The following is a 27,179-nucleotide window of genomic DNA, read 5'->3' as shown; positions in this document are numbered from 1 at the left end:
GAAACAGAAGAAAATGGTCTAAAACAGTCATAATGTAATTATACCAAGTCTATGATAGACACATGGTCTTAAAACAGAAACATACAGTAAGAGACCACCACCTCACTGAGAGGTCCTTACACCCTTTAGAAAGACCCTGTATTATAACCAGACTTGTGAATGAGAAGCCATATCTTCATTTTTGCTGAGTACATGTAATTGCAGTTTCCCCATCACTGAAATTCACCACCAAGTGTTGAAAGGTCATTGTTTGGCATATACCAGATTTATTGGGATAACGGAAACAAGCCAGTTTAGATAACCTGCAAGTGTATTGTGGTAGACCTAAATACGGGGAGGTCTTTATTTATTTATACTTAACCAGGCAAGTCATAAGAACAAATTCTTATTTACAATGACAACCTACCCTGGCCAAACCCAGACAATACTGGGCCAATTGTGTGCTGCCCTATGGGACTCCCAATCACAGCCAGATGTGATTCAGCCTGGATTTGAACCAGGGACTGTAGTATCACCTCTTATACTGAGATGCAGAGCCTTAGACCGCTGCACCACTCGGGAACCAACTAGGTCTTGTAGGCCTAGTTATTACAATGGCCTTGACTCAAATTAGGAGGTGGATTACTTTGACATGAAAGAGGAGAAAAAATGTATTATTTCTATAGTATTCTCAGAGGGCTTGTGGTTTGGGAGGATGACACAATTGAGCCATCTCAGGCTAGGGTCTATGGAGCTTGATTTGAGGTACTCTATATGACCCATTGAAGGAGGTGCATCATGTTGGATCTAGCTCCATGTGATATTAAATTGTTTTATATCATCACACTGAAAACACAGCAACAAAATAATACAGCATAGAAATGCAATCAAAGTACTGTGCACACACACACACACATATACACACACACACACACACACATATATACACACACACACACACACATATACACACACACACACAAACACACACATACAGAGGAAGGTGGAGTCAAACACTGTTGAGGTAAATCCTACACCCTTTCCTGATGCAGCCATCTTGTGTCTATCTGCCCTCAATCGTGAGATGTCCGACACACAGGCACATCATCTTGTTCTAGGAGCCTGTACAGTACATGGTTTTTCATACCCAAACTGCTGTGTAGGATGTTGGACTAACATTGACACATAATTTTTTTTGTTAGCCTACATTATTTTCAGTGTTTTTGTGTCACAACGACTTCAGGTTACTGAAAGAACTAGAACAGAGCCAGTGGATACTAGCTGAAACTCTTTGACCATAACTACAGTAACAGGCCTGCACAAGCAATCTATGGTCATATTTTCTCATTTTTTTTCTCCCCAATTAAAATGTGTTCTGGATTTTTTTGCCACTCCCACAGCATGTTCTGGTATGTGAATGGGATAACCAAATCAGGTTCAGTTAGTATATAGCACTTGGGTTGACTTTTGGTTGTCTTTGTAGCTCCGTGGAAAAGTTTCCTCAATGTACAGATCTAGGATCCGCTTCTCCTCCCCCCTAATCTTAGCCATTGTGGGGAAGATTCTAAAATGACCTAAGATCAGCGTTTTTAAGGAAACTTCACCATACTCCGTCACGTAGAAGTTGTCTGTCATCACAAATCTGGGTGTGCATTTGTGACATGAAATAGCTCTCTTGAGCTATGTACTGTTCCGTTTGTTGTCCTCAGATGACCTAAATCCTTGTTTCTAAGAAATCATGTGATTTTAACCATTCTGGTGAGCGGTGTAGTGTTGGAGCGCCATCTTGTGTTCATTGTGCATTCTGCAATGTGTGCACAAGCTCTCTGAGTTTGGAACTCAATTTATTTTTCACGTTTTTGCATTTATCCCTCATAAAATCAGTGTCCTGACTTAGTTTTACCACGGAGTTTCTTTATTTCTTCACAACTTCTTCCAGGTCCTAATAGGCCTACTTATAATCATATGGTTATTATGTGCTAAAAGAGACGGTGGCGCGCACAGCAAAAGGCAGCCAGGGAGACATGCATTTAACAAAATACCCTATGCTAATATTGAAATAGAACTGCGACTTTATTCTAAACATTTGGACTTTATTCAGGAAATTAAATGTCGAGTTTATGCTTGAAATATTGCCACTTTATTCTAGAAATATTTCCAGTTTTTTTAAAGTACTATATTGCAAAAAATAATAATCCAAGTACCATCTGTCACTATTTTTTTTTCTCTTCACTTGGCCCTAATACTCTTCCGTAGTTTCTAAACCGTACATACTGGACTATTTTTGGTTTTACTGTATACCATGTTTTTTTATTTTTTTATTTTTAAATATTTTTTATTAACAACAAATCAATACATAAAGCACATGAGAGAACACAAGCATACATAGATTACAAACAATGGACAATCGCGCTAGGGGCGGGGCTGGGGGCGGGGCTATGGGCGGGGCTAGGGGGTACAATATCACATTACAATTACACAAGGACCTTAAGGGACATGTATATACTTACAATTCTAACAGCTTTTTTGTTAGTAGAGCATTTAACAGTCTTAAAATACAGTTCAATTTCTTTTTGTAGGGTACGAAAATGTGGTTTTCTGTTTGTAAATTTACATTTGTGTATATGAAATTTGGCCAAAAGAATAATGAAATTAATTACATAAAAATGATTCCGCTTATTTCTACTGTATGTAAAGAATCCAAACAGTACATCTCTCCACAATAGTGTAAAATCTTCATAAATGTGTTCAATTATAAACCTACTGATGTCTACTGTATACCATGGTGCTTTGTCTCTGCCTCGTCTGGCTATGCGCATGTCAGTGTCTGTCTGCAAAATGAAAGTGAAAGTAGAGTTTGCTGTGGGGAGTTACAATGGAACTCTGAAGACATATTTCTCCATATTTGTTCTCATCCATCAGACTACAGAATAGTCGAGGACACTGTCGAAAACTAACATGACCAATATATCAATAATATTGCAATCCTTTCTTGCCTTTAGTTACGTTATGCACGGTAAATTGGTCAGCTTTTCGTACTGTACATTTGATTTGGTGTTGGATGTGTTACTGGTGGCACAGTTATTGTATATTCTGTATACTCAATTAACCTTAGGTTGTAGCTAATTTACAACAAAAACACTTTGTTGAGTTAAAGGGGCAATCAGAAGATGCTACGTCCATTTCTGGACTTATAAGGTAATGATACTGTATGTACCCATTGACTCTTGAAGAATGTCATTTATAAATGGATCGTGAGCTTAGTTCAACAGTCTTATCCCATCAGAACACAAAATATAATCTTGTTTTACTCCAATGTTTGTAAACAAAATTACTGTAAACAAACACTGTATAGCCTAAAAAACATGTACAACTATAATTTTTGTTATCATGGATGGTCAGTCATTGCATCCATAACTCTGTCTTTGAATTTGAGAGTGGTCGCATTTCTCCAGGCCCATTCCCCTGAAACAGTGGTGGGGAGGTGCCTTTGTTATTGGTTTAACTGCTGATATAAGAATAGATACTTTGCATAATAGTATATACACCTTGTAGAAAATGCACACGGGGAAAACAGCCCTACATAACGCTATAGAGATTTAGAGTCATTTCCACAGTCTTAATGCTAAGCGTGTATCATTACTCAATAACTAGTTTCTATTCTGATTGCCTTTTCATACCCATCCTTATTCTACAGAAGTCTACATCACTTCACCCATGGAGCTACCGTGTTGTTCTATTTCATTCTGTTTTTTCACATTCCCACGTTGGTTGGGTTCACGTTCACACAACTCCCTCATCCTTCTCTCTTCCAGTCTATGGAGCAAGTTGTCCAGTTCTGGAGTGCTGGTTTGTCCAGGAGAAACCAGGTGGTGGCTTCCATGCTGCTATGAGCCAGGAGAAGTCACTACTTTACATCAATACAGACCCAGACAGTGAAGAAACCAGGTCAAAGCAGGGACCACCTACAGACCATGATAGAGTCTACTACGTCACTGGTCAGTACTTATTGTTATATATTAAATAGAACAATCTCTTTAGAAATCATGCCTGATTTGAGTGACAAACCAGTGGCTGTTACAGGTGCAGTCAGTCAATTATGTGTGACACCAAGCCTGTCATTTAAATTATACAAGGCTACAAGAGCGTTGCCATTTTAGGCAGAGCTTTTCAGAAAAATAAATGTTATTTAATTGAAAGGATAACTTTGATAGACAAATCTCCCCCTCTCTCCTCAGACCCAGCAGCTACCCTCTGCAGTTCTTCTCTGCACCCACCAGAAGGCTCAGTCCAGAAATCACAGTGTGAGATCAACCCCTTCATGCCTCAGCCATCCACTGTCCAATGGACAGTCCCACTCACGGACTCTGCCCACAGTCCGATCTACCTGCAAGCCGACTGGTACACTGCTACCTTGCAGGGCTTTGACGGACAGCTGCGCCTCTCCAATGTCTTGCGTGCTCCCACGGCAACCAAGGAACCCAAGGGTATGATTGAAAAAGGAATGACGTTCTTCTTGAGCAAGAGTTGTAAACGTCAGACAGATTGTCATATATAACCATTACAAGTGATGACCAACACCACAGTGATAATGAATTATTATTAACCATAATTGAAATTAATTTGTCATACACCATGAGGAAGTATAGCAACCTGTGATGTTTATTACCACGTAATGTCACAGGTAATGTAGTGTTAAAAGTGTAACGTCTCTCTCCTACCCCTCTCTCCCAGTGGTGCTCAGTGTGTCCAGTAGAACCTTCATGATCCGTTCCAGACTCGGGGAACCAGTTGTTCTAGACTGTGGGTTCTGGGTGGATGCCTCTTCTCCTCTCTCTGGCTCTGGCTTCGCCGTGGAGTGGCGCTACCAGTTCAGGGGCGATGGCCGTCTGGTCCTGGCCTACGACGGCAAGAGTGACCGATTTGCAGAGACCCAGGAAGAGGGATCGGGGCTAGACTTCACGGCTCTGCACGAGACAGGAGATGCATCACTGATCCTGCAGGAAGCTCAAGTGCGCCACTCAGGAACCTACATCTGCATGGTGTACTTGCCCTATCTCTTGGCTCAGGTGGCAGTGGAGCTGGAGATTGTAGGTGAGGAGAGATAAAAACGCTTGTTTAGTCGGCCAATACTAAACCATTGAAATGTTTAGAATCTCAACCCCTTTGTCTTTACATATTTATTCACTGAAATAACTACTGCAACTCCTTATACAGTACAGTCTTATAATGGTATGTCATGGTCAACTAAATGTCATTAGATTACATGCCATAAGTGTGTTGTTGTGAGCTAATCATGTAAATGTAATTAACTAGAGAGTCGGGGCACCACAAAATAATATTTATAGAGCTGTTATCTTCTGAATAAACTCTTAAAGACCTAGTAATATTTTACATCAATAGCAGTCAATATTAATCGTCATCCTAATTCAGTCTCATATGAAAGTTGTAAATTCTTGGTTATCTGCACGAACCCTGGCTAACAAGTTGAATCAGCAATACAAAATTGGGTTTAATTATTTATTTACAAAAATACCTAACTAATCACACAGAATTACACATACACATAATTAAATCGTAACTTGATTATAAATGATGTCATAAAGGAAAACGTCCCTAGCGGGTGGAACTGATATGACAGCTTGTTACACAAAAGAAAAGGGCTGGGTTTGTTGTGAAAGAGCGGGAAGACTGAGGAACAAAGGGTGAAGCTGTGCTATCGTGAATACAGTATCTTATGCATTCTAAATTACCACCCATTTGGAAAAGGAAAATGCATTAAATATTTACTCTGAGCTGCGCTTCAGTAGGTTGGTGGTAGATGGGAAGACCGTGTTGCCAAACCGAGTCCTCTGTCCTTTGAAGAATGTCTCTGGTGGTCAATTGGATAAGTTGTAGTAACGTCGTTGTGTGAAAGACAGGATACTCTGTCTGTTCCTTCCTAACTCTCGTTTGCAGCAGCTGTTGCTAACTCAACGGCTAGGAGGTATCACTTCTGTAGTGAATAAGAGTTCAAAGTTCATACCATTTTCAACCAAAGCTCACGCTGATGTTGGCTTCGTTCTGTAGTTATTATCTTAACCATTCTGACATCGGACCGTCGTCCTCACGTCCTCGGAACAGGAGGTTACATTGTCGTCAAGGCTTTATATAGGAAGGGAGAGGAGGGCTGTAACGGTTCTCTTTAGTTGAAGGAGAGGCGGACCAAAATGCGGCGTGATGATGATTCATGTTTGTTTAATAACAGAAAAACTATACATGAATAAACTACAAAACAATGAAATGTGCGAACTCAAAACAGCCCTATCTGGTGCAAACACAAAGACAGGAACAATCACCCACAAAACCCAACACCAAACAGGCTACCTAAATATGGTTCCCAATCAGAGACAATGACGAACACCTGCCTCTGATTGAGAACCATATCATGCCAAACATAGAACTAGACAAACTAGACAATTAACATAGAATGCCCAACCAGATCACACCCTTCACAGGGACGGGCCACTGATTGAGCAGAGCCCTACTTTATGAAAACCCAAATCTCACATTTTAGAAGCTAAAATCACATTTCATCCCATCACGAATAATTTCATATTCAAACATTTAAATTGAACAACAATTCCATGTGAATCCGATAACTCTGATGTGTAGACTTTCCACTGTAGAGTCTGAGAATGTCTCAGATGACAACCAAACTGACATCATATTCATTAAGTACCACTGCATATGTTCAATTGGTCGGATTACCAGAATATAGTTCATTTCCCACCACCTTCTGATGTTCCCAGAATCTCTATGTTAACCAAGGGTTTTGCAAATGTAACATCAGTAGGGTAGAGAGAGGAAAAGGGGGGGAGGAGGTATTTATGACTGTCATAAACCTACCCCCCAGGCCAACGTCATGACAGTGTATTATCCTATCTTACCTCATTCTCTCCCTCCTCTTTCTCCCTCTATCTCTTCCAGAGCCTCCTTCCCTCTCCATCTTCCCCTCCCCACTCCCTCTCTCCATGCCCGGCCAGGTGGTGACGGTGCAGTGCGAGGCGTCAGGATTCTACCCCCTCTCCCTGGAGTTCCGCTGGATGTTAACAGGGCCGGACGGTAAGGTCAGGCCCCTGGGTCAGGGCAGCGTGACAGGCCACAGACAGGGTCCAGACAGCACCTTCAGCCAGACCAGCCGTTTGGAGTTGGACTCAGCCAAGCTGGACCTGGGTGGGGAGGTCACCTGTGTGGCCGTCCACCATGGAGGCACCCGGCGGGCCAGCGTCACCCTCAATATCGCTGGTGAGAGAATTTAATAGAGCTGCATTAAGTTTATGGATGTTACCCCTATCCACTGATTCAGAGCCAGATATTTATATCCCTGTAAAGGCAAAGGTTATGATTGGGGTAAGGTCATCTGATCCTAGATCTGTCGTTATGGTCAGTGTCTCTTGGCATACTAGTATAATTACTGATATGCAATTATGTTGATCTGAAAAGTCAAATACATTTGATTTAATACAACACTCATGCATATGTCTTAAATGTACTCCCTCTCTCTTCACCCCAATCAGGTGTCAGTGCTCCCTCCATTGAGGACTATATGGCGATGGTTGCTGTGGCCCTGGGGATCTATGGTTTGATCCAGGTCGTCTCCTGGACTTTTAGCTCTGGTAACTACAATCAGTTTGAACTAAAATACACAAAAACTACACTAATGTAACGTACGATGTTGAAGCCGTAAAGCGACTGTGTCCATCCAAAGAATGCATTTGGATCTTGTTTGTCAATCTAATGCTTGTCCTTTTCTTGTCTTTATAGGGTCCGATGTTGCTAACACACAAGAAAAGGTAATTACGCTTTAATAAATGTTGTCAGACATATTTTGTAGTTACAAGTAACTACTATGTACAGTGCCTTTTGGGAAGTATTCAGACCCCTTGCCTTTTTCCACATTTTGTTATGTTACAGCCTTATTCTAAAATGGATTAGATTGTGTTTTCCCCCTCGTCAATCTACATACAATACCCCATAATGGCAAAGCAAAACATTTAGCAAATGTATAAAATAAAAAAACGGACATATTATTTTGTACATACTGTAAGTAATTCAGACCCTTTACTCAGTACTTTGTTGAAGCACCTTTGGCAGTGATTACAGCCTTGAGTCTTCTGGGATAGGACGCTACAAGCTTGGCACACCTGTATTCGGGGAGTTCATCCCATTCTTCTCTGCAGATCCTCTCAAGCTCTGTCAGGTTGGATGGGGAGTGTCACTGTCAGGTCTCTCCAGAGATTATCGAAGCCACTCCTGCGTTGTCTTGGCTGTGTGCTTAGGGTTGTTGTCCTGTTGGAAGGTGAACCTTCGTCCCAGTTTGAGGTCCTGAGCGCTCTGGAACAGGTTTTCATCAAGGATCTCTCTAATCTTTGCTCTGTTCATCTTTCTCTCGATCCTGACAAGTCTCCCAGTCCCTGCCACTGAAAAACATCCCCACAGCATGATGCTGCCACCACCGTGCTTCACCGTAAGGATGGTGCCAGGACGTGACGCTTGGCATTCAGGCCAAAGAGTTCAATCTTGGTTTCATCAGAACAGAGAATCTTGTTTCTCATGGTCTGAGAGTCTTTTAGGTGCCTTTTGGCCAACTCCAAATGGAATGTCATGTGCCTTTTACTGAGGAGTGGTTTCCGTCTGGCCACTCTACCATAAAGGGCTGATTGGTGGAGTGCTGCAGAGATGGTTGTCCTTCTGGAAGGTTCTCCCATCTCCACAGAGGAACTCGGATGCTCTGTAGGAGTTACCATCCGGTTCTTGGTCACCTCCCTGACCAAGGCCCTTCTCCCCCGATTGCTCAGTTTGGCCAGGGGGCCAGCTCTAGGAAGAGTCTTGGTGGTTCCAAACTTCTTCCATTTAAGAATGATGGAGACCACTTATGTAAATAAGGTATTTCTGTTTTTTTATTACATTTCTAAAAACCTGTTTTTTCGCTTTGTCATTATGGGGTATTGTGTGTAGATTTATGAGGACAATGTTTATTTAGAATAAGTCTGTAAAGTAACAAAATGTGGAAAAGGGGAAGAGTGTCACGGTCGTCATATGGAGGAGACCAAGGCGCAGCTTGGTAAGTGTACATACTTCTTTATTGACGAAAGAACACTGAACGAACAAACTATACAAAACAACAAAACGAACCGTGACACTAATATGGCTAGTGCAGACAGGCAACTAAACATAGAATAACAACCCACAAGATACCCAAGGAATATGGCTACCTAAATTTGGTCCCCAATCAGAGACAACGATAAACAGCTGCCTCTGATTGAGAACCAATCTCTGCAACCATAGACTTATAAACACCTAGACTAGAAAACCCCTAAACCTACAAAAAACCCTAGACATACTAAAAACCCTAGACAAATATAAAAACTAAACAAAGCACCCTTGTCACACCCTGACCTAACCAAAATAATAAAGATAACAAAGATAACTAAGGTCAGGGCGTGACAAAGAGGTCTGAATACTTTCCAAATACACTGTATCTATGTATATTTCCCAGCTTACACTGTCTTGCCCAAAACTGTTTTTTTATCTCAAGCTCTATCACTCTAATTAAAACTCCAGCCCCTGGATTACTATATAATATGACGACATTATCTTTTGTGTATTAGTGAATTTTGAATGAGATCTTTGGATTTCTCCCATTGTCTGTTTTGTTAGTTTACACACATTGGGGTCATCATCATCCTCTCTCAATTACAGAAAGTGAAGTAAATGTGATAACACCTGGGACTTCCAGGTGAGTGTGTAATGGAACAAAGCTGGAATTTCAGGAATAAAAGTGTAGAGTTTGTGGAAGGATGTGGAAGGTGGTACATGGAAATAAGATATTTAGTTTCTGACAGCAGTTGACAATGAATTTACCTGACAAGAATATTGTAAAAAATATTTTAATAGATGACTGCTAAAAAATAATTTAATAGATGACTGATTTAAATATTGACAAATTAAACTACTGTTTTATAACAGTATGAAAATTAATCTCTCAAAGAAGGGGAAAGGGAAATGGGGACTAGTCAGTTGTACAACTGAATACATTCAACTGAAATGTGTCTTCCGCATTTAACCCAACACCTCTGAATCAGACAGGTGCGGGGGGGCTGCCTTACCCGGGGAACAGCGGGTTAACTGCCTTGCTCAGGGGCAGAACGACAGATTTTGACCTTGTCAGCTCAGGGATTCGATCCAGCAACCTTTCGGTTACTGGCCCAACCCTCTAACCACTAGGAGACTAAGAGACTTGTGCATATGAGCGTGTGTACATGTGGATGCAGATAATTTTATGTTGTGTTATTAGTGGTTCTAATTGGTTAATGGACCCTGTATTTGAAGATTGAACCCTGTCATTATTTGCTTTCTATGGATTCTGAAGGTAATCTTTTCAATTAGAATATAGATTTGTTTTCATCATGGAAGTGTGTTTATATATTGTTTACATTTAGTTTGTTTTGGGTAATATTTAATGATATCTTGCCTTGTATAGACAGTATAGGCTACTGTGAATCGTTTTTTTCTTATTGATGTTCCTACCATCACATCAGAGTTGTTAGATTAATGTGTGGTCAGGAATGAGCAACAACTTTGAGTAAATGAAGACTATTTGTGATGGGATGTAATAAAGCCTTTGTTCATCTTCAGAACAGTTTCGCCTGTTTAATTTGCATTATTGGTCATGTGATGAGTAGATAAGAAGTACTTATCATATGAAAATCCTAGGATCTTTTGACTAGGGGTGCTTCTGCTTCCACACAACTTGACTCAAGGATGTGAATACTTACAGTGGGGCAAAAAAGTATTTAGTCAGCCACCAATTGTGCCACCAAAAATCCAGAAAATAACATTGTAGGATTTGTAATGAATTTATTTGCAAATTATGGTGGAAAATAAGTATTTGGTCACCTACAAACAAGCAAGATTTCTGGCTCTCACAGACCTGTAACTTCTTCTTTAAGAGGCTCATTTTTCTGTCATAGTTGAGGTGTACCTATGATGAAAATTACAGGCCTCTCTCATCTTTTTAAGTGGGAGAACTTGCACAATTGGTGGCTGACTAAATACTTTTGATGTCTTCACTATTATTCTACAATGTAGAAAATAGTAAAAATAAAGAAAAACCCTTGAATTAGTAGGTGTTCTAAAACTTTTGACCGGTAGTTTATATATAAATATATATATGTTATTATAATATTTTATGTTAATGCTATTAATATGTATCTTGTCAGTCTCAGAAACATAAAAACCTGACCGGCAAATGGAGACACTTTGGACAAAAAAACAAGTGAATAGCCAATGATCGACGACGTTACTGAATGACAACCAACCAATGGTAGGCATGAATGTTCTCGCGCTGGGAGAAATTTCGGTGTCGAGCGCGTAAGTTGACTATCATTGTTTTGTCCATAGCTAACCGTCTAACCACTGTCTGAAAACAGTAGCTGTATTATATCTGCATTTCATACATAAAGATAGTCAAAGTATTTGTTTACATGTTGTCTTTGTCACACCGATACCATTTTACCCAGAGATGTTGGCGCTTTCCTGACCAGCCAGCTAAAGTTAGCTTGTTGCTAACTAACGTTAGCACGCTAGCTAGCTAGTCATCAGCACACACAATGGTTTTTGGAGTGTTGATGCAGTTGAGGTTGACAGTAAACAATCTGGTAAATGTGGTATTTTCCTGATAGGTTTCAATCAGCGCCTTCTCGTTTAATCACATAATACTTCTCCACTTTAGCTGTTAACGTTACGCGCTAAGTAATTAAGTTAGCTAGCAAGAGTTCCTTACGTTTAGCTAGCTAAGTTAGCTAGTTAACGTTACTGACTGTCTGAGCTGATGGTCCGTGTCCAGTCTATTTTCGTTGTAGACAACGTAAGCGTACAAACAATGTTTGTTATATTTGTTGTGATTCGGGCGTGTGAAAAAAAGACAGGGGTGGAGATTGCATTGGATAATGTGTAGCAAGCCCTGGCCTAGCCAGAGCTATCCAGGGGTGTTTGTGACTGCGCCTGATCCTGTGTCATTCTCATATTGTAAAAATGGTTGACCATACATGTAACAAAACGTTGAAGGGCGTAGGCCTTGCATTAGATAGACTCACTAAACCAACACCTTGTTATTTGAACTACAGTAGGAATCACTGAACAGAGCAGGATATAGGCCTAGGTTTCAGATTTCATGACAGTGATAACAGTGCTATGTTACTTTTGAATTTGCCTGAGGCATCATTTTAACACCATTGTTTTTGCCTTTCCTCAGCAAAGAATAGTCCCTATCTGATTGGCGTTTGCCTCAGCAGCAGTGATGGACAGTATTGTAATCCTTGATGATGATGAAGAGGAGGAGAGGCCTCAGCCTTCTTCCTCCACCACCTCTTCTAAACTCTCAGCCAATCAGCGTACTCCCCCCAAAATCCAGCAGCCCGCTCCTACTCACATCACCCAATCTCCTTTCGCCATGGTGAAGAAAGAGAGCCATGTTCTTCAAGCAGAGAACCAGAAGCTCTTTACTGAGGTAAGAGGGTACATTAATGGATGGATAGTGGGGATGATTGGTACGGTCACACTACAAATACATGAGTTGCGCTGCAACACTGGCAAGCAACACTGCTAATGTGACTAGTGAGTCTTTGCTGGCTATTAGTTCATCACAATGTTGTCAGATCACTGAAGTCATAACGTGATTGTGCGTGATACTCTCGAATTTGGAACTTCTTAATCAGTGTTTTTCGAATCCCATAGTGTGTGCAAGCTTATTTTCCAGCCCAGCACTAACACACCTGATTTATAACTAATCCACTAACCTTAAGCCCTTGTATTGAGCTGGAACAGAAGTCTGCGCCCACTCTGTGGGTCCACCCTGGTGCCCCCCCGCTCCGGCCCCGCCCCCCTGTCCCAACCAGTGCAAAGATTGAAGAACACTCCTCTAAACCTCTCTCCCTCGTTCACTCCTCTGCCTCCATTTGTTCAGTTTGTAGATTACTGCTCGGCCCAAACGCAGGACTGCCCCGAGGTCATGACCTTCCTGCACGCAAAGCACTCCAAGGCGTCACCGGACTTTCTGTCCTCGGTGGAGTTCCGCAACACGCTGGGCCGCTGCCTGACGCGCGCCCAGGCCAGCCGCACCAAGACCTTCGTCTACATCAACGAGCTGTGTACCGTCCTCAAACAGCACTCGGACAAGAGGAGGCAGAGTGTTGTGAAGGTGGGGCCTACCGCTGGGGAGAAGAAGGAGGAGATGGAAGAGGAGGCACCGACAGAGGAGCTACCGTCTACCTCAGGGCAGCAGGAAGAGAAGGTGGAGGAGGCGTTGGAGGACGAGAAGGAGAAGAAGACGAAGAAGGCTTCCCGGAGACAGGTCAGCAGTACCATAGATGGACAGTGTCCATGAGTTCTCTATAGCTTTATCCCCATTCATTTTCTTTTGAAAGTGTGCACTTGGTCACCCTCAAGGGTTTAAAAGCATGGTATTGGTTTAGATGAAATATACCAGGCATACCTCCATCACTCTCGGTCTCTCAGATTGCGTACCTGGAGAACCTGCTGAAGATGTACAATGATGAGATCCGGCGGCTGCAGGAGAAGGAGCTGAGCGTCAACGAGCTGGAGGAGGAGGACTCCAGCTATATCCAGGAGCACAAGCTAAAACGAAAGGTCAGATCACCAAGGCCAATCGCTCAGTTGATTGGAGTGTGGTGCTTGTAAAACCAGAGGTTTGTTTGATTCCTGCATGAACCACATAGTAATACATGTGTTAACTGTACGTGGCTTTGATAGAAGTATCTGCGAAACGACTGTTTTTTGAGTCACTGAAAATCTCTCTCTCGTATAGATGATGAAGATCTATGATAAGCTCTGTGAGCTGAAGGGCTGCAGCAGTCTGACAGGCCGAGTGATCGAGCAGAGGATCCAATACAAAGGGACACGCTACCCTGAGGTCAACAGAAAGGTAACCAACACGTGACATAATCAACCGACTCATTGTTTGACAACCCAATGCTTTTTGACCACTGTTCATTTAGTTAAATAGACTACGGGTGAAAATGAGCTTTATAACTAACCAAGTAGGAGAGAAATAAAGTATAACTATGAAATAAATGCATGAAAACATAACGATATACTCTGACCCTTTCCCACCTCCAGATTGAGCGTTTCATCAATAGTCCTGAGGCTCAGCTGAATCCCCCCGACTACACGGACATCCTGCAGCATGTCCGTCGGGCCAACGAGCGCCACGGCCTCAACCTCAGCAGAAAGCAGCTGACCCAGATCTCCCAGGATGCCTTCCGCGAGACTGGAAACCGACTGCAGGAGAGACGCCACCTCGACATGGTCTACAACTTCGGCTCGCACCTCACAGACCTCTACAAACCCGGTAAGAGAATGTAGAATACACACATCTCTACATTCCTGGTTGGGTGTGTGTGTGTTATTCTGTCTTTCTGTGTCAAAGAATAAAGAGAATTACACACTAGGGCTAGGAATTGCCAGGGACCTCACGATACGATGTCAAATCAAAGTTTATTTGTCACGTGCGCCGAATACTACAGTGAAACGCTTACTTAAAGGCTCTAACCAATAGTGCAAAAAATGTATTTGGTGAACAATAGGTAAGTAAATAAATAAAAACAACAGTAAAAAGACAGTGAAAAATAACAGTAGCGAGGCTATATATAGTTCGAGGCTATATACAGACACCGGTTAGTCAGGAAGATTGAGGTAGTATGTACATGTAGATATGGTTAAAGTGACTATGCATACAGTGCCTTGCGAAAGTATTCGGCCCCCTTGAACTTTGCGACCTTTTGCCACATTTCAGGCTTCAAACATAAAGATATAAAACTGTATTTTTTTGTGAAGAATCAACAACAAGTGGGACACAATCATGAAGTGGAACGACATTTATTGGATATTTCAAACTTTTTTAACAAATCACAAACTGAACAATTGGGCGTGCAAAATTATTCAGCCCCTTTACTTTCAGTGCAGCAAACTCTCTCCAGAAGTTCAGTGAGGATCTCTGAATGATCCAATGTTGACCTAAATGACTAATGATGATAAATACAATCCACCTGTGTGTAATCAAGTCTCTGTATGAATGCACCTGCACTGTGATAGTCTCAGAGGTCCGTTAAAAGCGCAGAGAGCATCATGAAGAACAAGGAACACACCAGGCAGGTCCGAGATACTGTTGTGAAGAAGTTTAATGTCGGATTTGGATACAAAAAGATTTCCCAAGCTTTAAACATCCCAAGGAGCACTGTGCAAGCGATAATATTGAAATGGAAGGAGTATCAGACCACTGCAAATCTACCAAGACCTGGCCGTCCCTCTAAACTTTCAGCTCATACAAGGAGAAGACTGATCAGAGATGCAGCCAAGAGGCCCATGATCACTCTGGATGAACTGCAGAGATCTACAGCTGAGGTGGGAGACTCTGTCCATAGGACAACAATCAGTCGTATATTGCACAAATCTGGCCTTTATGGAAGAGTGGCAAGAAGAAAGCCATTTCTTAAAGATATCCATAAAAAGTGTTGTTTAAAGTTTGCCACAAGCCACCTGGGAGACACCAAACATGTGGAAGAAGGTGCTCTGGTCAGATGAAACCAAAATGGAACTTTTTGGCAACAATGCAAACGTTATGTTTGGCGTAAAAGCAACACAGCTCATCACCCTGAACACACCATCCCCACTGTCAAACATGGTGGTGGCAGCATCATGGTTTGGGCCTGCTTTTCTTCAGCAGGGACAGGGAAGATGGTTAAAATTGATGGGAAGATGGATGGAGCCAAATACAGGACCATTCTGGAAGAGAACCTGATTGAGTCTGCAAAAGACCTGAGACTGGGACGGAGATTTGTCTTCCAACAAGACAATGATCCAAAACATAAAGCAAAATCTACAATGGAATGGTTCAAAAATAAACATATCCAGGTGTTAGAATGGCCAAGTCAAAGTCCAGACCTGAATCCAATCGAGAATCTGTGGAAAGAACTGAACTGCTGTTCACAAATGCTCTCCATCCAACCTCACTGAGCTCGAGCTGTTTTGCAAGGAGGAATGGGGAAAAAAATTCAGTCTCTCGATGTGCAAAACTGATAGACATACCCCAAGCGACTTACAGCTGTAATCGCAGCAAAAGGTGGCGCTACAAAGTATTAACTTAAGGGGGCTGAATAATTTTGCACGCCCAATTTCTGTTTTTGATTTGTTAAAGTTTGAAATATCCAATAAATGTCATTCCACTTCATGATTGTGTCCCACTTGTTGTTGATTCTTCACAACAAAATACAGTTTTATATCTTTATGTTTGAAGCCTGAAATGTGGCAAAAGGTTGCAAAGTTCAAGGGGGCCGAATACTTTCGCAAGGCACTGTATATGATGAACAGAGTAGCAGTACTATAAAAGAGGGGGTGGTGGGTGGCGGGACACAATGCAGATAGCCCGGTTAGCCAATGTGCGGGAGCACTGGTTGGTCGGGCCAATTGAGGTAGTATGTACATGAATGTATAGTGAATGACTATTTTTTTTTTCTATTTTTTTTTTTTCACCTTTATTTAACCAGGTAGGCTAGTTGAGAACAAGTTCTCATTTGCAACTGCGACCTGGCCAAGATAAAGCAAAGCAGTGTGAGCAGACAACAAAGAGTTACACATGGAGTAAACAATTAACAAGTCAATAACACAGTAGAAACCAAAGGGGGAGTCTATATACAATGTGTGCAAAAGGCATGAGGAGGTAGGCAAATAATTACAATTTTGCAGATTAACACTGGAGTGATGAATGATCAGATGGTCATGTACAGGTAGAGATATTGGTGTGCAAAAGAGCAGAGAAGTAAATAAATAAAAACAGTATGGGGATGAGGTAGGTGAGAAAGGGTGGGCTATTTACCAATAGACTATGTACAGCTGCAGCGATCGGTTAGCCGCTCAGATAGCTGATGTTTGAAGTTGGTGAGGGAGATAAAAGTCTCCAACTTCAGCGATTTTTGCAATTCGTTCCAGTCACAGGCAGCAGAGTACTGGAACGAAAGGCGGCCAAATGAGGTGTTGGCTTTAGGGATGATCAGTGAGATACACCTGCTGGAGCGCGTGCTACGGATGGGTGTTGCCATCGTGACCAGTGAGCTGAGATAAGGCGGAGCTTTACCTAGCATGGACTTGTAGATGACCTGGAGCCAGTGGGTCTGGCGACGAATATGTAGCGAGGGCCAGCCGACTAGAGCATACAAGTCGCAGTGGTGGGTGGTATAAGGTGCTTTAGTGAAATAGGGGTTGCGACAATGGTGGCAGATAGTTTCAGAAATAGAGGGTCCAGATTGTCAAGCCCAGCTGATTTGTACGGGTCCAGGTTTTGCAGCTCTTTCAGAACATCTGCTATCTGGATTTGGTTAAAGGAGAACCTGGAGAGGCTTGGGCGAGGAGCTGCGGGGGGGGGCGGAGCTGTTGGCCGAGGTTGAAGTAGCCAGGCGGAAGGCATGGCCAGCCGTTGAGAAATGCTTATTGAAGTTTTCGATAATCATGGATTTATCAGTGGTGACCGTGTTACCTAGCCTCAGTGCAGTGGGCAGCTGGGAGGAGGTGCTCTTGTTCTCCATGGACTTCACGGTGTCCCAGAACTTTTTGGAGTTGGAGCTACAGGATGCAAACTTCTGCCTGAAGAAGCTGGCCTTAGCTTTCCTGACTGACTGCGTGTATTGGTTCCGGACTTCCCTGAACAGTTGCATATCACGGGGACTATTCGATGCTATTGCAGTCCGCCACAGGATGTTTTTGTGCTGGTCGAGGGCAGTCAGGTCTGGGGTGAACCAAGGGCTGTATCTGTTCTTAGTTCTGCATTTTTTTGAACGGAGCATGCTTATCTAAAATGGTGAGGAAGTTACTTTTAAAGAATGACCAGGCATCCTCAACTGACGGGATGAGGTCGATGTCCTTCCAGGATACCCGGGCCAGGTCGATTAGAAAGGCCTGCTCACAGAAGTGTTTTAGGGAGCGTTTGACAGTGATGAGGGGTGGTCGTTTGACTGCGGCTCCGTAGCGGATACAGGCAATGAGGCAGTGATCGCTGAGATCCTGGTTGAAGACAGCGGAGGTGTATTTGGAGGGCCAGTTGGTCAGGATGACGTCTATGAGGGTGCCCTTGTTTACAGAGTTAGGGTTGTACCTGGTGGGTTCCTTGATGATTTGTGTGAGATTGAGGGCATCTAGCTTAGATTGTAGGACTGGCGAGGTGTTAAGCATATCCCAGTTTAGGTCACCTAACAGAACAAACTCTGAAGCTAGATGGGGGGCGATCAATTCACAAATGGTGTCCAGGGCACAGCTGGGAGCTGAGGGGGGTCGGTAGCAGGCGGCAACCGTGAGAGACTTATTTCTGGAGAGAGTCATTTTCAAAATTAGTAGTTCGAACTGTTTGGGTATGGACCTGGAAAGTATGACATTACTTTGCAGGCTATCTCTGCAGTAAACTGCAACTCCGCCCCCTTTGGCAGTTCTATCTTGACGGAAGATGTTATAGTTTGGTATGGAAATCTCTGAATTGTTGGTGGCCTTCCTGAGCCAGGATTCAGACACAGCAAGGACATCAGGGTTAGCAGAGTGTGCTAAAGCAGTGAGTAAAACAAACTTAGGGAGGAGGCTTCTGATGTTGACATGCATGAAACCAAGGCTTTTTCGATCACAGAAGTCAACAAATGAGGGTGCCTGGGGACATGCAGGGCCTGGGTTTACCTCCACATCACCCGCGAAACAGAGAAGGAGTAGTATGAGGGTGCGGCTAAAGGCTATCAAAACTGGTCGCCTAGAGCGTTGGGGACAGAGAATAAGAGGAGCAGGTTTCTGGGCATGGTAGAATATATTCAGGGCATAATGCGCAGACAGGGGTATGGTGGGGTGCGGGTACAGCGGAGGTAAGCCCAGGCACTGGGTGATGATGAGGGAGGTTGTATCTCTGGACATGCTGGTAGTAATGGGTGAGGTCACCGCATGTGTGGGAGGTGGGACAAAGGAGTTAACAGGGGCGTGAAGAGTGGAACTAGGGGCTCCATTGTGAACTAAAACAATGATAACTAACCTGAACAACAGTATACAAGGCATATTGACATTTGAGAGAGACATACAGCGAGGCATACAGTAATCACAGGTGTTGAATTGGGAAAGCTAGCTAAAACAGTAGGTGAGACAACAGCTAATCAGCTAGCACAACAACAGCAGGTAAAATGGCGTAGACTAGGCAACGGGGCCAACAGATAGAACAAACAAGCAGAATGGAGTACCGTGATTAATGGACAGTCCAGCGTGCATCAGCTATGTAGCCAAGAGATCAGTGTCCAGGGGGCAGCGGTGGATGGGGCAGGGAAGCTGGCCTGGCGAGTGTTATCCAGGTTTTAAAAAAACTAACAAAAACTAACAATGATATATATATGATAAACAGAGAGTAGCAGCAGCGTAAAAGAGGGGTTGGGGGGGCACACAATGCAAATAGTCCGGGTTGCCATTTGATTACCTCTTCAGGGGTCTTATGGCTTGGGGGTAAAAACTGTTGAGAAGCCTTTTTGTCCTAGACTTGTACCACTTGCCATGCGTTAGTAGAGAGAACCGTCTGTGGCTGGGGTCTTTGACAATTTTTAGGGCCTTCCTCTGACACCGCCTGGTGTAGAGGTCCTGGATGGCAGGCAGCTTAGCCCCAGTGATGTACTGGGCCGTACGCACTACCCTCTGTAGTGCCTTGCGGTCAGAGGCCGAGCAATTGCCATACCAGGCAGTGATGCAACCAGATGCTCTCGATGTTGCAGCTGTAGAACCTTTTGAGGATCTCAGGACCCATACCAAATCTTTTTAGTTTCCTGGGGGGGAATAGGCTTTGTCGTGCCCTCTTCACGACCGTCTTGGTGTATTTGGACCATTCTAGATTGTTGTTGAGGTAGACACCAAGGAACTTGAAGCTCTCAAGGTTTTTGTTCTGGCACCACCCGGCCAGGTCTCTGACCTCCCTATAGGCTGTCTCATCGTTGTCAGTGGTCAGGCCTACCACTGTTGTCGTCTGCATACGTAATGATAGTGTTGGACTCGTGCCTGGCCATGCAATCGTGGGTGAACAGTGAGTACAGGAGGGGACTGGGTACGCACCCCTGGGGGGCTCCAATGTTGAGGATCAGCATGGCAGATGTGGTGTTACCTACCATCAGCACCTGGGGGTGGCCCGTCAGGAAGTCCAGGATCCAGTTGCAGAGGGAGGTGTTTAGTCCCAGGATCCTTAGCTTAGTGATGAGCTTTGATGGTGTTGAACGCTGAGCTGTAGTCAATGATTAGCATTCTCACATAAGTGTTAGTTTTGTCCAGGTGTGAAAGGGCAGTGTGGAGTGCAATAGAGATTGCATCATCTGTGGATCTGTTTGGGCGGTATGCAAATTGGAGCAGGTCTAGGGTTTCTGGGATAATGGTGTTGATGTGAGCCGTTACCAGCCTTTCAAAACACTTCATGGCTACGAACGTGAGTGCTACGGGTCTGTAGTCATTTAGGCAGGTTGCCTTTGTGTTCTTGGGCACAGGGGCCATGGTGGTCTGCTTGAAACATGTTGATATTACAGACTCAATCAGGGACATGTTGTTAATGTCAGTGAAGACAACTGCCAGTTGGTCAGCACATGCCCAGAGCACACGTCCTGGTAATTCATCTGGCCCTGCAGCCTTGTGTATGTTGACCTGTTTAAAGGTCTTACTCACTTTCGCTACAGAGAGTGTGATCGCACAGTCGTCCGGAACAGCTGATGCTCTCATGCATGCCTCAGTGCAGCTTGCCCCAAAGCGAGTATAGAAGTGATTTAGCTCGTCTGGTAGGCTCGTATCACTGTGCAGCTCGCGGCTGTGCTCCCCTTTGTAGTCTGTAATAGTTTGCAAGCCCTGCCACATAAGACAAGCGTCGGAGCCGGTGTAGTATGATTCAATCTTTGCCCTACATTGATGCTTTGCCTGTTTGATGGTTCGTCGCAGGGCATATCAGGATTTCTTGCAAGCTTCCGGGTTAGAGTCCCGCACCTTGAAAGCGGCACCTCTACCCTTTAGCTCAGTGCGAATGTTGCCTGTAATCCATGGTTTCTGGTTGGGGTATGTACGTACAGTCACCGTGGGGACGACGTCCTCGATGCACTTATTGATAAAGCCAGTGACTGATGTGGTGTACTCCTCAATGCCATCGGAAGAATCTCGGAACATGTTCCAGTCTGTGATAGCAAAACAGTCCTGTAGTTTAGCATCTGCTTCATCTGACCACTTTTTTATAGACCGAGTCACTGGTGCTTCATGCTTTAATATTGGCTTTTAAGCAGGAATCAGGAGGATAGAGTTGTGGTCGGATTTACCAAATGGAGGGCGAGGGAGAGCTTTGTATGAGTCTCTGTGTGTGGAGTAGAGGTTATCTAGAATTGTTTTCCCCTCTGGTTGCACATTTAACATGTTGATAGAAATTTGGTAGAACTGATTTAAATTTCCCTGCAATAAAGTCTCCGGCCACTAGGAGTGCCGCCTCTGCGAGTGGTTTCCTGTTTGCTTATTTCCTTATACAGCTGACTGAGTGCGGTCTTAGTGCCAGCATATGTCTGTGGTGGTAAATAAACAGCCACGAAAAGTATAGCTGAAAACTCTCTAGGCAAGTAGTGTGGCCTGCAATTTATCACAATATACTCTGCTTCAGGCGAGCAAAATCTAGAGACTTCCTTAGATTTCGTGCACCAGCTGTTGTTTACAAATATGCACAGACCCCCCCCCCCCCCCCCCCCCCGTCTTACTGTGCTGTTCTATCTTGCCGATGCAGCATATATCCCGCTAGCTGAATATCCATGTCGTCATTCAGCCACAATTTTGTCAAATGAGTTTTTGAAGTCCCGTTGGTAGGATATTCGTGATCGTACCTCATCTAATTTATTGTCCAATGATTGCACGTTAGCGAGTAATATTGACGGTAATGGCAGCTTTCCCACTCGCCTCCTGCGGGTCCTCACGAGGCATCCCGCTCTGTGTCCTCTACCTGCGTCTCCTCCTCTTGCAAATAACGGGGATGTTGGCCTTTGGAGAAGGTCCTGTGCTTCCTGCTTGTTGAAGAAAAAATCTTTGTCTAATCCGAGGTGAGTGATCGCTGTCTTGATATCCAGAAGCTCTTTTTTCCGTAATATACGATTGCAGAAACATTATGTACAAAATAAGTTACAAATAACGTGATAAATTCCCACATAATAGCACAATTGGTTGGGCATAAAACTGCTGCCATTTCTTCCGCCGCCATTTATGTATTGCAATTAGATACTGTGATTTTTATTACAATCTGATTTTCCAAACATATTGTTCACCATCTGTCTGCAGCAGAGGGACAAGAGAGAGCCACGAGAGTTTTGATCAGTCATGGAAATAAGTGCTGAAAACCAATTGGCTATTTAAAAATAAGATGGAGAACAAGCTAGGATGGAAAAATACTGGAGTTTTGGTGCAGGTACAGCCAACTAGTAACACACTTCATTCACCAAGCTGTGAAAACCTGGTAGTTGATACAGTGACAGCAGTATGCACCAGTACATTGTCTCTACCTTCTTGCCCTTTGTGCTGTTGACTGTGCCCAATCATGTTTCTACCATGTTTTGTGCTGCTAACATGCTGTGTTGTCATGTGTTGCTGCCTTGCTATGGTGTTGTCTTAGGTCTCTCTTTATGTAGTGTTGTGATGTGTGTTTTGTCCTACATTTATTTTAATAAAAAATAAAGATCCCAGGCCCCCGTCCCTGCAGGAGGCCTTTTGGTAGGCCATCATTGTAAATAAGAATTTGTTCTTAACTGACTTGCCTAGTTAAATAAAAGTAAAAAACAAAAATGCATTTCGGGTCGAACGTGGGAAAACTATTTAGGAAGATTTGACTACAAAGTTACTAACTCCCACCATTTTTTTGTCCCTCTTTCATTTTGCCCACTCTTACCAGCTACTGACCCTGCCCTGTTGGACCCCACGTTGGCCCGTAAGCTGCGCTCTAACCGGGAGGTGGCTCTCTCCAGCCTGGAGCAGGTCATCTCCAAATACGCCCTGAAGCAGGACGACACGGAGGAGGAGGAGAGGAGTAAACGGATAGAGAGAGACAGGCAGAAGAAAGAGGTAAGAGACGTAGAAGGAGAAACGTGGTGGCAATTCTGTAATTGTCACCTGTTATTATCAGCCAAAGCTTTTCCACATCTGCTTTAAAAATGATTTTCCAACAATTGATTACAGACACATTGAGTTATAAGTGAAATAATCTATCACAATTCCAGTGGGTCAGAAGTTTACATACACTAAGTTGGCTGTGCCTTTAAACAACTTTGACAATTCCAGAAATGTATGTCATGGCTTTAGAAGCTTCTGATAGGCCAATTGACATCATTTGAGTCAATTGGAGGTGTACCTGTGGATATATTTCAAGGCCTACCTTCAAACCCAGTGTCTCTTTGCTTGACATCATGGGAAAATCAAAAGAAATCAGCAAGACCTCAAAAAAACTATTGTAGACCTCCACAAGTCTGGTTCATCCTTGGGAGCAATTTCCGAAAGCCTGAAGGTACCACGTTCATCTGTACAAACAATAGTACGCAAGTATAAACACCATGGGACCACGCAGCTGCCATACCGCTCAGGAAGGAGATGCGTTTTGTCTCCTAGAAATGAACGTACTTTGGTGCGAAAAGTGCAAATCAATCCCAGAACAACAGCAAAGGACCTTGTGAAGATGCTGGAGGAAACAGGTACAAAAGCACTAGGGTGGCAGCATCATGTTGTGGGGGTGCTTTGCTGCAGGAGGGACTGGTGCACTTCACAAAATAGATGGCATCATGAGGGGGAAACTGATGTGGATATTTTGAAGCAACATCTCAAGGCATCAGTCAGGAAGTTGAAGCTTGGTCGCAAATGGGTCTTCCAAATGGGCAATAACCCCAAGCAAAGTTGTGGCAAAATGGCTTAAAGACAACAAAGTCAAGGTATTGGAGTGGCCATCACAAAGCCCTGACCTCAATCCTGTAGAAAATTTGTGGGCAGAACTGAAAAGGTGTGTGAGCAAGCAGGCCTACAAACCTGACTCAGTTACACCAGCTCTGTCAGGAGGAATGGGCCAAAATTCACCCAACTTATTGTGGGAAGCTTGTGGAAGGCTACCCAAAATGTTTGACCCAAGTTAAACAATTTAAAGGCAATGCTACCAAATACTAATGGAGTGTATATAAACTTCTGACCCACGAATGTGATGAAAGAAATAAAAGCTAAAATAAATCATTCTCTACTATTATTCTGACATTTCACATTCTTAAAATAAAGTGGTGACCCTAACTGACCTAAGACAGGGAATTTGTACTTGGGTTAAATGGCAGGAATTGTGAAATGCTGAGTTTTAATGTATTTGGCAAAGGAGTATGTAAACTTCAGACTTCAACTGTATATGAATGACTTATGTCACGACTCGGCACCACTCACTGTCTGTTCTGTGTATCAGTCATTGGCGCAGGAGGCCACCACAGCCGATGACAATCCCTTGGCGAAGGGAGAGGATGATTGTGAGGAACAAGCTGAGGAAGAGGATGATGAAGACGATGAGTCGTCTGATCCAGACATCGAGGAGGAGATCCAGGCCAGCAAAGCACAAGCAGGGCCAGGTGACGATGATCATTTGCATTTACATAGCACCTTTCTCAAATTGTGTTTTAACACTGGTTGGCCTGGGTTTTGGCGACAACATAGATAGATAAAATAAAAATCTAGTTTCAACTGACTTGAGTTTTATTTTTTTCAGAGGAGGAGGAGGACAACGAGGTAGAGGCAGCAATCGAGAGTGAAACCGAGGTTGATGGGGGGAGTGACAGAGACCAGGTTGGAGGAGAGAAAGAAGAGAACGCTGAGGAGGACACAGACTCTGTGACGAGAGGAATCAGCCCCGTCTCCCGGGGTGACACCCCGCGGATCTCCTCCTTAGTCGACCAATCCCCCACAGACAGCCCCAGCCAATCGGAGGCGATGGAGGCCGACAAGGGGAACGAATCATCCGATACCAACTTCAGAAAGGAAGACGTTGTTTCCTCCAATCACATTTCGGCCGTCTCTGTAAGCACTAGTGTGGAAACTAAGGACTCCTCAGCCTCCCCCATGGCGGCGAATCAGGTCTCTTTGCCTCCGTCACCAGTGCTGATTTCGACCAATGAGGACTCCTGCACGGTCATCACTGAGACGAGGTCAGCAAATTGCAGCCCCAGGCCACCCAGTCCCAAAGACACCTCCAGAGGCAGGAAGAGAAGGAGGAAAGAAGAGGTGGAATCCAGGAAGTTTCACAACGGGGATCTAAGGCACCACAATGGGAGGTGAGTCTAGCACCCACATTTAATTATGTTTAAATAAAGTCCATGGACGATATCTATCCATCTTCAACTGTAGAGACTTGAATGAATGAATGAATTATCTCTCTCCATCTGCAGTCAGAGTGACATCCCTCTGGACATGGTCGTGGTGACCAGTAGCCTCCTGCAGGCAGACTCCACCAGGGCAGACACTCCCACCCAGGAGATGGTCACCAGCTCCCAGTCCACCCCGCCACCGAAGAAAAACAAGGTGAGAGTAAATGATATCACTACACATTTTTCCCCACGTATGCTCAGCACACCGTACCCTTGCACTAAAACACGTCTCGCCCCTCAAAAAAAAATCTGTCACGTCTGTGTGTCATGCACATGCTCCGCAGCCATGACATGTCACTAAAAACCTTTGTTTGTACAGTATGCAGACCTCTTACCAATGTCCATTTTGTGTCATTTTCAGGTCAACGTGGCCACCCAGTGTGACCCGGACGAAGTGATCGTCCTATCGGACTCGGAATAACCTCTGCCTCCACCGTTCTGGGTGTTCACGCTTCCCATTACTAGTCTGAAACCAGGTCTGTTTATGCTGCACAAACAGATCTGAGACCAGGCTATCCCACTTGACTTCCAAACTAGTGCCTGCTAATGTGAACTCTTGAAAATGTACGCATTTTCAGACGGGAGAGGGCAAACCTTTCACTACAGATTTAAACTGGCGACGGACGTGGTAGTTTACCGCCAATGTTTACATTCATATTTATATGCCAATTTTATCTCCCAGTGTCTGGATTGAGCAGGGAGGGTGCAGCATCACGTCAGGTTATTTTTTTATTTTAGCTGTAAAAATTAGTTTAATTAGATATTATTTGACCTGTTTTCTTTGGGGGGGGGGGTTTTGTCTATTATTTTAGATGGGTGAATGAATGGGTGTCTGGGGTTAGTATGCTAGAATGCTGGCAATAGGAGTTGAACACAGGAGTACTGTAACTTAGATTTATACAAGGCCAATACAGGATCTACATCAACTTTGTCATGGATCATTTGTTGTACATTTGGTGTTGCTGTGTCCACATAGTGACACCTAGTGGGTGAAATAGCGGCGTTCAGGCCAAGTAATATGCAATTGCAATATGTTGTCAGACTGGCCATCAGTTTAATTGTGTTCAAGATGCCAAACGAATACAATTAAGCAGATGCGTTGACCTAAATGACCAGGTACAGCTTTGCATTAACGTGAACTGTAGAGCGGTGTCCTACTTAATGCAGACATAACCCCCACATTGACTTTACAGAAATAGTTGTGTTCAGTGTGATGGGCATTGTTGGAGGTGTAGTCCATCTCAGCATGTAGTAAGGTGGTGTTTGGGTTGGTTTGCATCAAAGGAACGTTCAGAATCCCTCTTGCTTGAGACTGCAAACAGTTGTAATGATTAATCAAACTCAATATTTTTCAAATCTCCCTAAGATGCTATGGTTGGATTCCCTTGTTTTTACCAATTCAATAAGATTACGGGGGAAGACCGCTTAATTGTTATCCATTTTTCCTTTTAGTACACTGAGAAGCAAAGGGCACATTTCCTTTTAAATTAACTTTGATAACGCTCACAAGGTGCTTTGTGGGTAAAGGCATAAGGTAAAGTAAAACATGAATTGTACATTTGGAAAACAAGAAGAGTGACATGCTAATACAGATGACAGAAATTAACTTTGAAGACGATTTTTTATTTAACCTTTATTTAACCTTTATTTAACAAGGCAAGTCAATTAAGAACAAATTCTTATTTACAGTGACGGCCTACCAAG

The 27,179-nt window shown here is 43.6% G+C and overlaps 2 protein-coding genes across 5 annotated transcripts; both read left to right on the top strand.

The window, feature by feature from the left end:
* Positions 1-2,813: 2,813 nt before the first annotated feature.
* On the top strand, positions 2,814-10,760 carry LOC109903613 (tapasin). 2 transcript variants are annotated; one of them, XM_031788572.1, is made up of 9 exons: positions 2,814-3,177; positions 3,795-3,977; positions 4,218-4,466; positions 4,714-5,073; positions 6,949-7,266; positions 7,539-7,637; positions 7,786-7,814; positions 9,724-9,760; positions 10,107-10,753. In XM_031788572.1, the coding sequence occupies exons 2-8, from the start codon at positions 3,869-3,871 to the stop codon at positions 9,733-9,735; spliced, it is 1,176 nt and encodes a 391-aa protein (XP_031644432.1). In that variant the 5' UTR covers positions 2,814-3,177; positions 3,795-3,868; the 3' UTR covers positions 9,736-9,760; positions 10,107-10,753. The 2 variants fall into 2 exon arrangements, with proteins under 2 accessions (XP_031644432.1, XP_020356016.1); XM_020500427.2 differs by having other exon boundaries at positions 2,828-2,995; positions 10,107-10,760.
* Positions 10,761-11,253: 493 nt separating this feature from the next.
* LOC109903612 (death domain-associated protein 6) lies at positions 11,254-27,081 on the top strand. 3 transcript variants are annotated; one of them, XM_020500425.2, is made up of 11 exons: positions 11,254-11,347; positions 12,278-12,532; positions 12,989-13,375; positions 13,540-13,671; positions 13,850-13,966; positions 14,161-14,392; positions 22,988-23,157; positions 24,524-24,683; positions 24,821-25,382; positions 25,497-25,629; positions 25,837-27,081. In XM_020500425.2, exons 2-11 carry the CDS (start codon positions 12,323-12,325, stop codon positions 25,894-25,896), a joined length of 2,163 nt encoding a protein of 720 aa, XP_020356014.1. In that variant the 5' UTR covers positions 11,254-11,347; positions 12,278-12,322; the 3' UTR covers positions 25,897-27,081. The 3 variants fall into 3 exon arrangements, with proteins under 3 accessions (XP_020356014.1, XP_020356013.1, XP_031644430.1); XM_020500424.2 differs by having other exon boundaries at positions 11,281-11,394; XM_031788570.1 differs by lacking the exon at positions 11,254-11,347 and adding an exon at positions 11,459-11,681.
* The last annotated feature ends 98 nt before the right edge of the window (positions 27,082-27,179 follow it).

Source organism: Oncorhynchus kisutch, linkage group LG14, assembly GCF_002021735.2.
Source record: "Oncorhynchus kisutch isolate 150728-3 linkage group LG14, Okis_V2, whole genome shotgun sequence".
NCBI lineage: Eukaryota > Metazoa > Chordata > Actinopteri > Salmoniformes > Salmonidae > Oncorhynchus > Oncorhynchus kisutch.
This window is presented reverse-complemented; position numbering and strand designations above follow the sequence as displayed.

What these genes read in the sequence shown, in the direction of transcription:
- LOC109903613 (XM_020500427.2), top strand. Translation starts at nt 2,938, where the DNA reads ATGACCAATATATCAATAATATTGCAATCCTTTCTTGCCTTTAGTTAC. An exon ending in GGCAACCAAGGAACCCAAGG is followed by an intron (nt 4,467 to 4,713) that starts GTATGATTGAAA and finishes CCTCTCTCCCAG; the next exon opens with TGGTGCTCAGTGTGTCCAGT. An exon ending in AGTGGAGCTGGAGATTGTAG is followed by an intron (nt 5,074 to 6,948) that starts GTGAGGAGAGAT and finishes TATCTCTTCCAG; the next exon opens with AGCCTCCTTCCCTCTCCATC.
- LOC109903612 (XM_020500425.2), top strand. Translation starts at nt 12,323, where the DNA reads ATGGACAGTATTGTAATCCTTGATGATGATGAAGAGGAGGAGAGGCCT. An exon ending in CTAAGGCACCACAATGGGAG is followed by an intron (nt 25,383 to 25,496) that starts GTGAGTCTAGCA and finishes CTCCATCTGCAG; the next exon opens with TCAGAGTGACATCCCTCTGG. An exon ending in CGCCACCGAAGAAAAACAAG is followed by an intron (nt 25,630 to 25,836) that starts GTGAGAGTAAAT and finishes TGTCATTTTCAG; the next exon opens with GTCAACGTGGCCACCCAGTG.